Source organism: Alosa alosa, chromosome 17, assembly GCF_017589495.1.
Source record: "Alosa alosa isolate M-15738 ecotype Scorff River chromosome 17, AALO_Geno_1.1, whole genome shotgun sequence".
Lineage (NCBI taxonomy): Eukaryota > Metazoa > Chordata > Actinopteri > Clupeiformes > Clupeidae > Alosa > Alosa alosa.
In genome coordinates, this window is record NC_063205.1 from 10,180,586 (window position 1) to 10,194,236 (window position 13,651).

The window sequence follows — 13,651 nt, forward strand, 5'->3', positions numbered from 1 at the left end:
CTGGCGGTTAAGGACTTTGCGAGTCATGGCCAGCGCAGGCTCATTGGGATTCTGAGCACGGCGCTTTGGGTGCTGTCCAGTCCGCTGACCTTAGTTTTTTCCCCCTCGGAGAAACACTCACTGTCTAAACACCAATCAGGCCCTGACTGATTGTAGTCCTGGGGGGGGTGAATAATGGGCTTGTTATGTCGGATAGCCCCCACAGATCAACCAGACTCCCGTCTCCAGGGACCACAATGTACTGTCGATAGCTCCAGCCTCCTCCAATCCGCTCTTGGGTGTCTGCTGGACTAAGGAGTACGATGGTGAATGGTGTGTGTGTGTGTGTGTGTGTGTGTGTGTGTGTGTGTGTTTAATGGTGGGGGTACCCAAGGGGTGAGACATTAAACTCTCTGAACTCCCATTTGTAGCTCAAGCAAGGCAATGTTCCGAAACTGATGCCTTTTTCCAAAAAAAAAAAAAAAACTTATGCAAACACAGAGCTGGATTTCTCTCCAGTTTCTAACTACCTGCTCCATAGGGGGAACCATGAAATAACTCATCCACCACCACATACGATCATCTGTGCGTTCGTACGCGCTTCAAGAAAACATGTGTATCCAAAATATACGAGCCCCGGCTTTAATATGGGCTTGTCGAGGAACATGGCGGCTGTAGGCATCAATAAATCTCCCCAGATGGACTGCTGATTTACGCGGGCTGTGAGCAACCCTGGCATGCCACAAACACAGGACTCGATTCACAGAAATACGAGTGGAGCGAAGGAGAGTAAAAGAAAACACACACACACACACACACACACACACACACACACACACACACACACACACACCAAAGCTCTCGCCTCCCCTCTCTGCGCTGCAGGACCGGCCCAGGCTTTATGCGATGTTCCACTTGCTTCGCGAAAGCCCCTCGCAGAACAGCTGCACTTCAAAAAACGGTTCCTTGTTCCGCGCTCAATCACAAGTCTACTCCGAGCTTTTTTTTTTTTTTTTTTTTTTTTTTCTGTCTCCCACCCCAACACCCAAAACTGGCAAACAAATATGGGTGCACTTCTTCTATCACGACACAGCTCCTGGTCCTCGTCTTTATGAGAAGAGAGAATATACTGCACCTGACTGGGGGGGTGAGTGCGGACTGCATCTGGACGCAGTCCTCCCGTGGCATGCGCCAGCCTGCTGTTCATCGTCCAGTCCCCGGGGCAGACCCTGAGCCTGTGCCCACCCTCCTCCAACTGCCTTCTTGCCCTCCCCCCTCTCTCTTGCCCCGTTCTCTTCTCCCTCCGTCCGTCCGTCCGTCTGTCTGTGGGCGTCCTCTGCCTACAGTGTCCTCTTCCGTTTTTTGTCTGAGATGGCTTCTTCTCCTTGCATGGGTTGGAGATTAACAGAGCTGACCACACTTCACACCAGTCCTTCCCCTCATCTGCTAAGAGTGCACACACACACACACACACACACACACACACACACACACACACGCACCATCGCCCCCACTCCTCCTTCTCCACACACTCCGCACCTCCCCTGAGCAGCCCAGCTGCTGTGGCGTGGACCAATGGCATGAGGGCCGCTGCACATAGGTGCTCCACGCTCACATGCACTCCACAGAGGTAGGCGGCGGCAGGAAACATTCCCATTGAAAATAGGTTGTTGCTAGGAGATGGCCAGGGGCAAAGAGCAGCGCCTTGGTCCACACAATAAACAAGTTGTTTGGGACTAAAACTGGACACAACAGGGAGTCACTCCCCTCCCACACAGTCATCCAAACTGTTAATCATAGAAGGCTATTTATATGGGGAAGAGGTGGGATTCGTCTGGAAAAGAACTGGGGGAGGCGTCTGTCCCAAAGTAATGAGTGACAGGAAGATGGACTTTGGCAGGGATGTTTGGATTCGTTAAGGGAGCGGGGGTGTAGTGTTCCTCCTGGGACCTTGGGGTCTTCGCAAAAATGTGTGTCCATTCTTCTTCCCCGTCAGTGCGTCAGAGTGGACCGCGGCTCTCCTGTTTGCCTGTGTCTTCATCACACACACACACGCCGCGCTCAGAGAGAAAGGGCCGCTCGCTCAGGGTGCGCCCCGCCAGCGCTGGGGGAATCAATGCAAAGGGAAAACCGGTCTGAGGTCATCCACTTAACCCTTAAAGGTGTAGGTTTTTGAACGTTCTAAGTTCCGCAACAATTGAAGGTTCTAAAATTCTATGTTGAATTCAATGAACCCAGATATTCTTTAGAACGTTCATTTCCCAACATTCGTGTGACTCCTTTAAGGGTTAATAGACCACGAGATCGAAAGCCGTGAGACAGTTCAATTGAGGGGATGTACGTCAAAAACACACTTGGAAACAGTTCACTTTTTCCCACTTTCTCTCTCTCTCTCTCACACACACACATTGGCACAACACCGACTCACCGGTGACACAAACAAAGGCGGTAAACAGCTTTTTCCAAAGGTGGCCATCTTTATTTTTGGTACAAGTATATACAATGTGAAACTGTCCTGTTGAGAGTGGCCAAGACACTGACATATTTAAGACACTAGGAGAGCAGGTTGGGACGGAGACAACAGCCATTCAGTGCCATTGATCTGTGAAGCAAAGGATATCCTCCTGATAAGACATGCAAACATGCAAACGCTAACACACACACGCACACACACACACACACACACACACACTCACACACACACGCGCACACACACACACACACACACACACACACACACACACACACACTATTACACACACACATTACATTGTGTGTAGATTGTCCTGTGTCACTGCTGGTGCATTGTTTGCGATATCAGTGTCCAACCTCCCGCTCCAGCAGAAGCAGCTCAATCCATTATCCTGCCGTGCTCTCCCCTCCCTCGGAGAGCGCTCCTCCAAATAGGCCTATTGTGGGTCAGTGCTGATGGACAGGCGTCTTTCCCAGGCCGGGCTTAGCACATGTAAAGCCCTTCTGCATTCCTGTAAGCCTCTGACCACCACCGTTGCTGTCCAAGGCCCTTTCTCCATCAACAACATAATAGCCTTACCGGCAGCCCCTGGCTTGCTTGTCACCCGGACCCTGGGTCCTAATCGCTCCACAGATAAAGCACTCTGATGGAGACTGGCATTATGGGGGAGAAAAAAAACACACCTCCAACTCACACATCAGGGAGATCTAGGCTGGTGTTGGTGGGAATGGTGTGTTATGTTGTTCTGTGGCTACTGTACCTCAGCAAAGACAGCTGAAATCGGTATCACTAAAACCCCAAGGCATCTTGGATAACTGGACACATCTTTCTTATAGTGCTACCTATATTGAATAAAATACAGTGTAGTAGTCCTTCATGAAGTCCTTCATGTAGGTCCTCAGTTTTAGTTCCCAAAGACAAGTTATGACTTTGAACATTTTCCATTTTGCAATAGGAACTCAGAATGCTGAAGGGACATAGCAGCGTTCACCATTCTGAAGTGCACTGGATGCTGAAGCAATGCGGACATATCTCCCGCTGTACCTCACAGCCTCCGTCACGCTGAAGGCTGATCTGAGAGCAGGATTACCACCTATGTTTGATAATCATCGGGGGCTTTTACTGCTACGGAAGGTACGGATACGGCACGTGTGTGAGCCGGCCGCTTCGCGTGCCGACAAAGACGACAAGGTACGGTACGCCAAGATAATGGGGGTGAGTGTGTGGGGATTTTAATGGGGGTGGTACAGTAGAGTGTGTGTGTGTGTGTGTGTGTGTGTGTGTGTGTGTGTGTGTGTGTGTGTGTGTTGGGGTGTACGTCTGTCCCTTTGTCTAACGAGAAAAGCCTTAGCCTGAGAGTGTCGCTGATGACGTCAGCACGGGGAAGCGACCGCAACGGCAATGAGATGTCAGCGGGGAGAACACACACACGTGCTCGACCCACGCCACGTGCCAGGCAGGGTGTCAAGAGGGAAAAAGCATGGAGAACAGAGCATACACACAGACACAGACACAGACACACACACACAAAGGAATGTTGAGACACACAATAATTCACAACCTGAGACAACACAGATGCACAAACGTACAGACATACTGTACACATACAATTGTGCACTGACATATATATGCACATAGACAGGCAACTGTGTTTTCTCACTCATGCACTCACACACACACACACACACACACACACACACACACACACACACACAAATTCACACAAAAATACACACAGACACACACACACACACACTTAAACAGAGAGTGAGAGGGAATAAGAGAGCGCTTAATGTGACTGCATTATCGTGACTGCCCTTGTGGACAGCTCGAGATGGGAGATACTACCAACTGGCAGCCTTTTGTTCTTGTTCTTCTCTCTTCATCTGGCCTTCACACACACACACACACACACACACACACACACACACACACACACACACACACACACACACACACACACACACACACACACACACACACACACCAAGTCTACACACTCAGCTCAGAAATTCACACAGTCATGTTTAAACACTTGGTAACACCAAACATGACACCAAATGAACTTGTAGAAATCCTCACACACACACACACACACACACACACACACACACACACTGCCTCCAAGCTCTTGTGAAGGAAAATCACACACATGGACAATGTACACAGGAACAAAGGATATCTATATATTCATGAACATGTTTGAAAGAAATCCACAAAACCAAAGTGTATCTAACTTAATTACCAAGACAAATTTAAAACAATACACACATACATGTCCTATGAGGACACACACACACACACACACACACACTGTACTGACCGCGGATCCTCGGGCGCCTCTCTTGTGGTCCCATTCAGGCTGTGAGAGCATCTGTGTGGGGAGACAGAGGCGAGGGTCACACACACACAAAGACTGGCCGCGCATTCCTATTCACCGGTCACTCTTTACCAGCGGCACTGCTGGAGCTGCACTGGCATTCTACTCCACCGCTCGGCGGGCAGCTAAGAATACTGCATTCACAAATAAAGAGACAGAGGGAGAGAGAGAGGGAGGAAGGGAGGGAGAGGGAGAGAGAAAGGGGGGGGGGGGCGCTCCTGGGATGCTTCTCTACCTCTCTTTTTTCTCTCGTTCCCTCTCTCACTCTCTTCCTCTTCTTCTCTCCAGGTCTCTATCTCACTTTCTGTCGCTCCCACTCCTCTCTCTCATTCTACGCGTTTCCATTTTGTTTAACAACATGCGATCGGTAATTCAATTTCACAGTCAGCCTTGCTTTACTTAGTCCTCTTGCACGGCGTAATGGCTTCTCCCAGGCAGTAAACTTTATGCGTTCTAATTAACAGACAGCGCGGCACAGCCTCCCGTAGGCACCACCAAACAGCACACGCTCCACTTCGGCGCACGGAGAAAAAGAAAAACACATGAGGAGTGGGAGAGAGAGAGAGAGAGAGAGAGAGAGAGAAAGAGAGAGAGAGTGAGAACTAAAAATGCCAGGGTGTCGCGAGTCGAACAATCAGACAGAGACGCGAGGTGACGACTTGCGACTTTCTAGAATCTGGATGGAAGTGGTTTTGCGCGTGCAACGTTCCCTGCACGGTTGCTACGAACACTGTAGAGCAAAATAAAGTCATTGGGGACGGTGATTAATGAATTCACAAAAAAAAACAGGCCGTCTCTTTATGCGAATATTTTCCCATGTCGGAAAAAATTGAGAAAACAGTGGACGGCATAACAAATGGTTATTTTCCTTTATGGTTTACAGAGGCCTAACAGCCTGGCAGTAAATCAGTGATATTTGCGTCCACACCGGACCAATGCCACACACTGGCCGTGGCTCTCAGAGTACACAACGTGCCCTGGCGTTGGGCCGACTGACTGGCTGGGTCCAAACACCAGCACCAAAACCACTGCCCTCTCCCAGATTGGCACCACTAAACCACGGCCTTTGTCACTCCAAAACTAATACTCCAACAGTTGTCTTTCACCATAGCCCTCAGACATTCAGTGCGAAATTAGGTCTTCAAAGAGTATGCCTTCTAAGGGATGCTAAAAGTGTAAGATAGTGCTGTGCTTAAAGTCTAGTTATTAACAAGAGTGATCACGTGATCAATCCACAAATAACACAAATTTGTGACTCTGTCAAATAATATATCTTGGGGAGCTCCAAAGAAGTCTAATGCACAGCAGAGATGTCAATAGGGATCTGCTTCCTTTCTTTCTCTCTCTCTCTCTTGTTCTCACTCGCTTCCGTTTCGGTTCCAAAAGCTAATATTTTGACAAGGGGGTCAAAGGGGAGGCCATCGAAAAAGGAGCCGCTGTCATTTGCCTTTTGCGACCGAGGAGTTTCAGTCGGAGGGGCACTGGGGATTACGTAATGTTACATAACCCCTCTCATCCTCCCTTTCTCTCCAGTTTCTCCCTCTTCGCTTTCCTCTGATGGAGCCACGGGCCATGCATATTCAAACACTGTGTCTTGCATGGGGCAAGGGTAGGGTGGGGGTGCTGTGTGTGAGTGTGTGTGTGTGCGAGGAAGCCTTTGCTTGTAGTTCCATTCATTAAATTATTCAGCAGCGAGAGGCAGAGGCACTTTTCCTGGGTGAAAATGTCAGTTTGCCACAGCGTCACACCTCGCCTCGAACGTGATTTGGACCACGAGAAAGAAGAAAAGAAGGCAAAACAGAATGAAAGGAAGTGCTGGACTGCCTCAGAGATATGTCATCCAAAATCCTCTATTATGATACTATTACACTCTTCACACTTTCCTGCCCCTGGCCAATGCACTACTTTTTTCACTAAAAATACTTGGACCATGCCATTATTAACCAGATTATACACAAAGATAACAATCAAAATGACAACTTTACTTGTATAAAATAAAACCAACAGATGTCTGGTCTCAGTTACGACCTGCAGTTACCATCTGCATCTGTCCTCGATGGCGTTCTCTTCCCCATGCTCCTGTGGGATGGATGGTATATTTCAAACAGAGACACTCAGCTGCAGCTGACAGCCCTGACTTAACATCATGTGTGTGGTGTGCGTGTGTGTGTGTGTGTGTGTATGTGTGTGTGTGTGTGTGAGAGAGAAAAAGAGAGAGAGAGACTTTCTTCTGGAAAGTCAACATTATTCATGGACGTCATCCAGTGTTTCCGAAAGCGGCAACTGCGTCCTGTCCCGTCCCGTCCCACACACACTATCCGGGGTGTTTTTCCCCGAGTCGCCAGCGGCCGCCTCAGCCTCAGCTCCAGTGGCAGCTCACCTAGCAGCTGAGGTAATAACAGAGAGGCCCAGAGCGAGTACCCGCGTCCTCTCGCCTTCTGCAAAAATCATCAATCAACCGCCATTGAAGGGAGGGAGGGAGGGAGGGAGGAAGAGAGTGCGCAGGGCGTTTCAAAGTCTTTCTCTTCTCATGCTCAGGCGATGGGGCTGTTTGCTATTTTAGCTTAAAAGTGGAGGAAAAAGAGCAGCCTGTGACTGTTGAGTTCCCTCGGAGTGACATTATTGTATTAATGTCCCAGGCATCACAATACAGAAGGATACAAAGTGTGAAATGCTATTTTATTTGGTTTATTTTTCTCACAGAGGCTGAATAAAACAGGGGGGGTAGGGGGTGCTGGGCTTTTGTTGCGTTGGCTTAAATGACAGATGAGGCAATCCTCGTAATAAGAGCATGAATCAGTGCCGGCTTAATTTACCATGAATGAACTGCTGCCGTTGGCATCGCTTAAAGCCTGGCCCCAATCTCTTGCTCTCTCTCTCTCTCTTTCGCTCTGTCTCTTTCTCTCTCATACCCTCTTTCTCTCTCTCTCCCTCTCTCTCCCTGTCTGTGCCAGGAAGTGGGAGCATTAGCACGCCACGTGCACACACCGCCTCGCCAGTTCCCAGTTTCAGCCTGAGCGGGCATGTGTGCCCACCACCCGGAGCTAGTGCTCCCCCGACGGTCTCCATTACGGCTCTAATGCACTTTTAATAATGTAAAGACAGTGGGGAAGCATTCGACAGAGGCCCATAATGCAGTCCGGCACAAGATTACCATTCACAGTTCCACAATGATTCATTCATAACCAGCATAATGTCCATTTTATGACCCCCGTGGATACTGTGGTCCAGGACGGTCCTCTCTCCTCCTACCTCCAATGTCGGCTTACTTCTGTCGTCTGTGCCTGTACAGAGGCGTGCTGTGTTTGTCCTATAACGTCTTGCGTTAACAGAAATCGTTCGGGAATTAGAGTGTATTTTTGTGAAAGGGTAAGCTGCTTCCTGGTGGGCCTGCTGTCTTGACTGTCTCTATGGCTGTGCTTTTCTGGCTGTCATGCTCAGCAAAGGTGGCCCTGCTCATGACCTGCAGATGGCGCTGTTTTCAAGACCAGTGTGCCGCTAGGAATTGTCACGCTGGAACTACGAGCAGGCGAGTGAAGTGGCCAGACCCTCTACATCGGCGAGTGTCTGACAGCTATTCAGGAAATACAAAAAAAAAAAAAATATGACGGACAGAAATGAATCGGTCTTATTCCCTTACACATTTCTTATTTGTTTTTTATGTCTGACATTTTTGCAGTTATTATTACTGTGTAATAGCTGCATTCACAAATCTTTTGCATAAGAAGACTGTCAAGATGCAGGCAGAATGCAAAGTTATTACTTGTATTATTTTAAGTGCTTATTTTTCTGTTTGAATGATTGTGTGTTCATACTGTCAATATATTCCATAAGTGGTTGATGAATAAATAGTGGTGTGTGTGCGTGTGTGTGTGTGTGTGTGTGTTGTCCATTCACCACCTCCAGTCCACTTACATAATAGACTTACAGCCACATCTATTACGACAAAGCCTAAAAGGATTTTGGGGTGTAGAAAGCCATGAATCGATGCTAAGAGTTTGCATTAAGGTAATCAGATGAACATGCAAGTCTTTTGGGGAAAAGAAATCCATAAACTTCAGGCCAGCATCTATAATCCTGACAGCCCATACCACCCCCCCTGCCACTTTCATCATCATTAGACTACACTGAGCATAGATCACAAACGGCCCTGTTACAAATGAATCACCTGTCGCGGAAAGGGGGTTTAATCTGCCGTGTGCGCATGGACGTGGAGGAACTGAGAAATAGGCCAATTTATAAAGCAGATGTCATTTAAAACAGACGCCCCAATGCTTTACTATCCAGGCTTACAAGATGTGAGCCAGTATTAACAGCGAGAGACATGGGGCCCTCCCACAAAAGTGTGTATTAAGCAAAGGAATTTATGACCCTCTTCAGACAGCATTCATTTGCTCTAACTCGGACACGTATACCCCCTCTTTGACACACACACTCACACCACCACATCCTTGTGTTTTCCAACCAACTATAGACTACTATTAAAACAACTCTAATATATCACACTGCACTTACTTTTCAACAACTATGACTTGTTTGAGAAAATCAAGCCACGGTCTTACAAACTGGGTCTGGTGAAAGCGTTGCAGCTGAGTACTTGAACACATTACAGATGAATGCTTAACAAATTAACATGAACAGCCTGATGCACAGGTAAAATTGATATTACAAGCCTTTTTTACCGGATGAATTTTTAAATTACAAGGTATTTACAGCATGAATTTAATTAGTAATCTACATTTTGCATCAAAACACCTTATCTTGCATCTATTTGGTGCAATAATTCAACAAGCAGTACAATAATGACACATATAGCTTACATTAAAATACATTCATGGAAACATTAAAAATATGCAGTTTGGTTGACTTGGTGCTAAGACTCTGGCTTCATTCACATAAATAGATGACAGCTAATACCTACCAATGCGTTGAATTGCCTTAGGCTATGCAGAGAAATCGTATTTTAACATGTCACATCAGTAGCATGTCTGTGGCACCCTGGTGAAAGTCGGTTTGTCAGACTGTTGACAGGAGAGACTGCTGTAGTCAACATGTTCTGGGTCTAGAAACAGCAACCACTCCCAGATAGTCGTTCACTATATGGCAGAAGCCTGTCTTATGTTTAGCTTTTGTCAACAAACCAGTATTTTGGGCTCCTAGGGGGAGGCAATTGTGGATTGTAAACATGACATCCAGCTACACGATCTAATGGCAATTTTCAAATATACTTTATATTTCTATTCTGTGAGTAAATTTACATAAATAACTGTTTCACTACCCAGACAATACCATATGATCTCAATCAAGATTGCAGTCTGTCTGTAAATATTGTTTTTAAGACTTTTATTCAGAATACTGATCAGGGAGGAGCTGGGAGTAGTTTAGGTCATGACAAAGAGAATTTGTTTGATTAAAAACATGCACAAAATGTTATGAGAATAAAACTGCATAGGCCTGTCAGGACTTGCGGTTTCCCACTGTTCACTGTTTATGAGCTATGGCCTGATACAATATAATTTGGGTCATCACTCATTAGTTTTAGCCCAATTGGAAGCCATTAGTATATTTCCGAGCAACAATACACGGTGAATGTCGCTTGGCAGAGAAAAGATGAGTGTCTTTTACAACTCATGAGAGATGTTGCAGAGTGAGCTTTCTCATACATCCCACATGCAGAACAACATCCCACCTTCATGGCATGGGGGCGATTTGGGCTCTGTTCAGATGACTGCCCAACCCCATGCAGTTCCTATAAGCTATCTGCTGAAAGATGGTGGCTTGGCAGGCACCTCCAGGCCTGTAACATTATAAGAGGGGGGAAACTTAGACTCCTGAGTCCACAGTCCAGCATGGGGGTTAGCGTAGGGGGAAGTTCCAAACCTCTGGCAAAAAGCCCAGCAGGAGCCCTGCAGCAATGCTGCCTGCCTGCGCTCAAGTCTAGCCTGAGACTGATTCCACTTGAAAAGTCCCTGGGTACTCCCTCTCTTTTTCTCTCTCTCTCTCGCTCTCTCGGTCTCTCTCTCTCTCTCTCTCTCTCTTTCTTTCTCTCTCTCTCTCCAAGCCTATTAGGGCATAAAGACGCATTCATGCTCCTGAGCGGTGCCACACAATTACAGGGGAAAGCTTAATGACAATCAGGGGAGGACTTCACTGCGGAGGCGCCTCTGTGCGAGAGAAAACCAAGTCTGTCCTCTTTTTTCCTTTATTTCTTTTTAGGCACAAAACACAAAAAAAAACATGAAACGGATGCATCTTCACCTTCAGAGATTAAATATTGGGGGGTGATGAAATCGCGCAAGCCTCGGTGAAAACTCTGTTTGTCCGTCCTCAGATATGAACGTTCAGTACATACAGAGGAACCTCCTGGTGCTCGGGCCGTGCGAATCGGTTTGGCCCGGGCGGGTCGAGGGAGTGAGCGAACGCTTGGCTCGTTAGTTTTTGACCCAGACCAGCCTGTACTGTATTCTTTGTCTCCACTGACTTCAGTGTCAGCCGCCAGCCAAGTCCTGCTCAGTCTCACTGGTGTTATTCCAAACGGGAGGACAAATTGTGTTACTGAATATGACACGGGGCTTGGTGAAAGATTGACCAAGGTGAGTCTCATTTGCACGAAAAGAAAAGAGCACCAAATGAAGGCATAATTCCATTCAAAAACAATGTGAACCGCCAATAAACACGTTAAAAAAGCCCACTGAACCGATAGAGTTTCTGGATTTACTGTTTGCTCTCTCCTAAAAAGCTAACATGAGAGTTTTGATGTAAAACTTCACCCTGCCAGTTGTGTAATATTAACCTTGAGTTCTTTGGACCGCTAGAGGCAGTTTTTTTAATGAAATGGTAATTACAAGAGGTACCTCACTGGATCAGGTCTTGGTGAAATTAAATTCAGTTCCCAACCAAAAAAGAACTACAAGAGGGAACAAATTGCGCCTTGGAACTTGGGTCTTGGGTTTCCTAGAGGGATTTTCAAGTCAGCCCACAGCTCGGAAGCAGTGTGCCGACATTAACACCATATATCGTTACATGTTAGACAGCTTGGGCAATGGAAAGGCTGAGGTGAACAGGACCGCACATAGTGAGCCATGAAACCCCAGGGGAGGCAGACTCACTGCCCGCAAATACGCACAACACACACACACAGACAGCTCCACTGGCACCACCAAGCGCCCCCCTCCTCCCAACAAAGAGCCATTAGTCTGTTAGTTTAGCCAGCAGCAAGATGGACAGGACAGGAGTCCAGACTGCCAAGCAATCCATTTCTCTTTCTCTCTTTCTCGCTCTCTCTCTCAGTCATTCCCTCTTTCTCTCACACACACATTCTCTCTCTCTCTCTCTCTCTCTCTCTCTCTCATCGTGAGAGTAGGATGGTGCTTTTTTGGGGTGGGTAGCTAGGCCTGGGTTTTTCTCGACAGGCCGCGTTTATTGCCCGGGGGGAAGAGAGGCACGGTGAGGACTTGTCAAGCAGTTTCCCGAGCAATGGAAAACACGGGCATGAATCGGCTCATTCAGAGAGCGCGGAGCGGAGTGGCGTGGAGCGGAGCGGAGGGGGCCGTGATTTAGAGGATGAGCCGCGCACTCACTCGCATCTGCTCCCGCTTAAGAGCACAATATCAGTGGGGCCTGCGTTGTATCCGCGGAAAGGTCAAACATGAGATAGGGCTAGGGGCTTGCCAACTGCACGGCCAACACTCAACCACATGCACACTGACACACGAACACACACACACACACACACACATACACACACACCACACACAAAGTACATGCATGGATGGAAGAGCACATACACAAGAGCACACACACACATACAAACACATTAGCATGCACACATACTGTACACACACTCACTCACTCACACGCACAAACTGAGGGAGAGAGAAAAAGCATTATGTTCACATGTTTGAACAGTAAACCACACTCCGCACAGCCGAAGAGACAAATGAACAGTGGACGGCGGCCAAACACACTGGGGTTCTTAACTCACGCTGGTGCCAGTGCCGCACACTGACAGCCCGCTCGTAAATGATCATAATGTGCGTCCGAACCAACACGTGAAGTCAATTACAGCTGACAGCACCACGGTACTGCCACTCGATAAACACGCAACTGCGTCATCAGCAGCACGACAGAGAGCTAATGAACAGTGTGTTTATCTGTGTGTGTGTGTGTGTGTGTGTGTACTGTGTAGGTTACATCCCCCAGGCTCTTAAGTATTTACACAAGACAGATTGTTAGGGAGGAGCTCTTAAGTTGTGACACAGCAGAAGTGTGGACTGAATGAGCCAGTGAAAGTGTAAAAAACACACACACACACACACACACACACACACATGCACACACACACACACACACACACACACACACGCACATGCACTCAATATAAACATGTGAGCAGACCTCAGCGTACACACACACACACACACACACCTCTCTCTTCTGTAAATCCAACCACTCTCTCTTTTCCCCCCAGCCAACCAGAGGAGCATTGGGGTACTGTACTGTATGTGTTTGACATCCTTATTGTTGCTGCGGTCCCGCAGTGCCACATGGCCCCTCTCACGTGGATTTGAAGTCTGAGATGCGTTAACGAGGCGGCCGTAAAAACGCGCCCCAGCCGACGCAGGTGATGTCGAGAAGTGGAGAGGAGACGGCACCGGCACCAGGCCCCGTTGTAGTTTGGTGAGTTAGCGGGACATCTGCGGGACACTGCTCGCTCGTTAAAGCGCAGCTCTTGTGCATATGGTCATAAACATTCTTGGGGCTGGCAGTCTTTTGAACACCCCTAACGCGAGACCACCCGGCACTGTTTATCCTCCGAC

At 47.8% G+C, this 13,651-nt stretch overlaps 1 protein-coding gene across 5 annotated transcripts in view; it reads right to left on the bottom strand.

Moving 5' to 3' along the window:
* Positions 1-13,651, bottom strand: part of pde3a (phosphodiesterase 3A, cGMP-inhibited) — a 73,952-nt gene that overhangs the window by 27,472 nt on the left and 32,829 nt on the right. For 3 of the 5 annotated variants that reach the window (XM_048267557.1, XM_048267556.1, XM_048267553.1), the window contains exon 2: positions 4,776-4,826. The exons of 1 other annotated variant lie outside the window; for it this stretch is intronic. In XM_048267557.1, coding sequence (XP_048123514.1) covers positions 4,776-4,826 — 51 coding nt within the window. Of the gene's footprint in view, positions 1-1,114; positions 1,880-4,775; positions 4,827-13,651 lie in introns of those variants that run through there. One more of the 5 variants, XM_048267555.1, reaches the window with a different exon arrangement.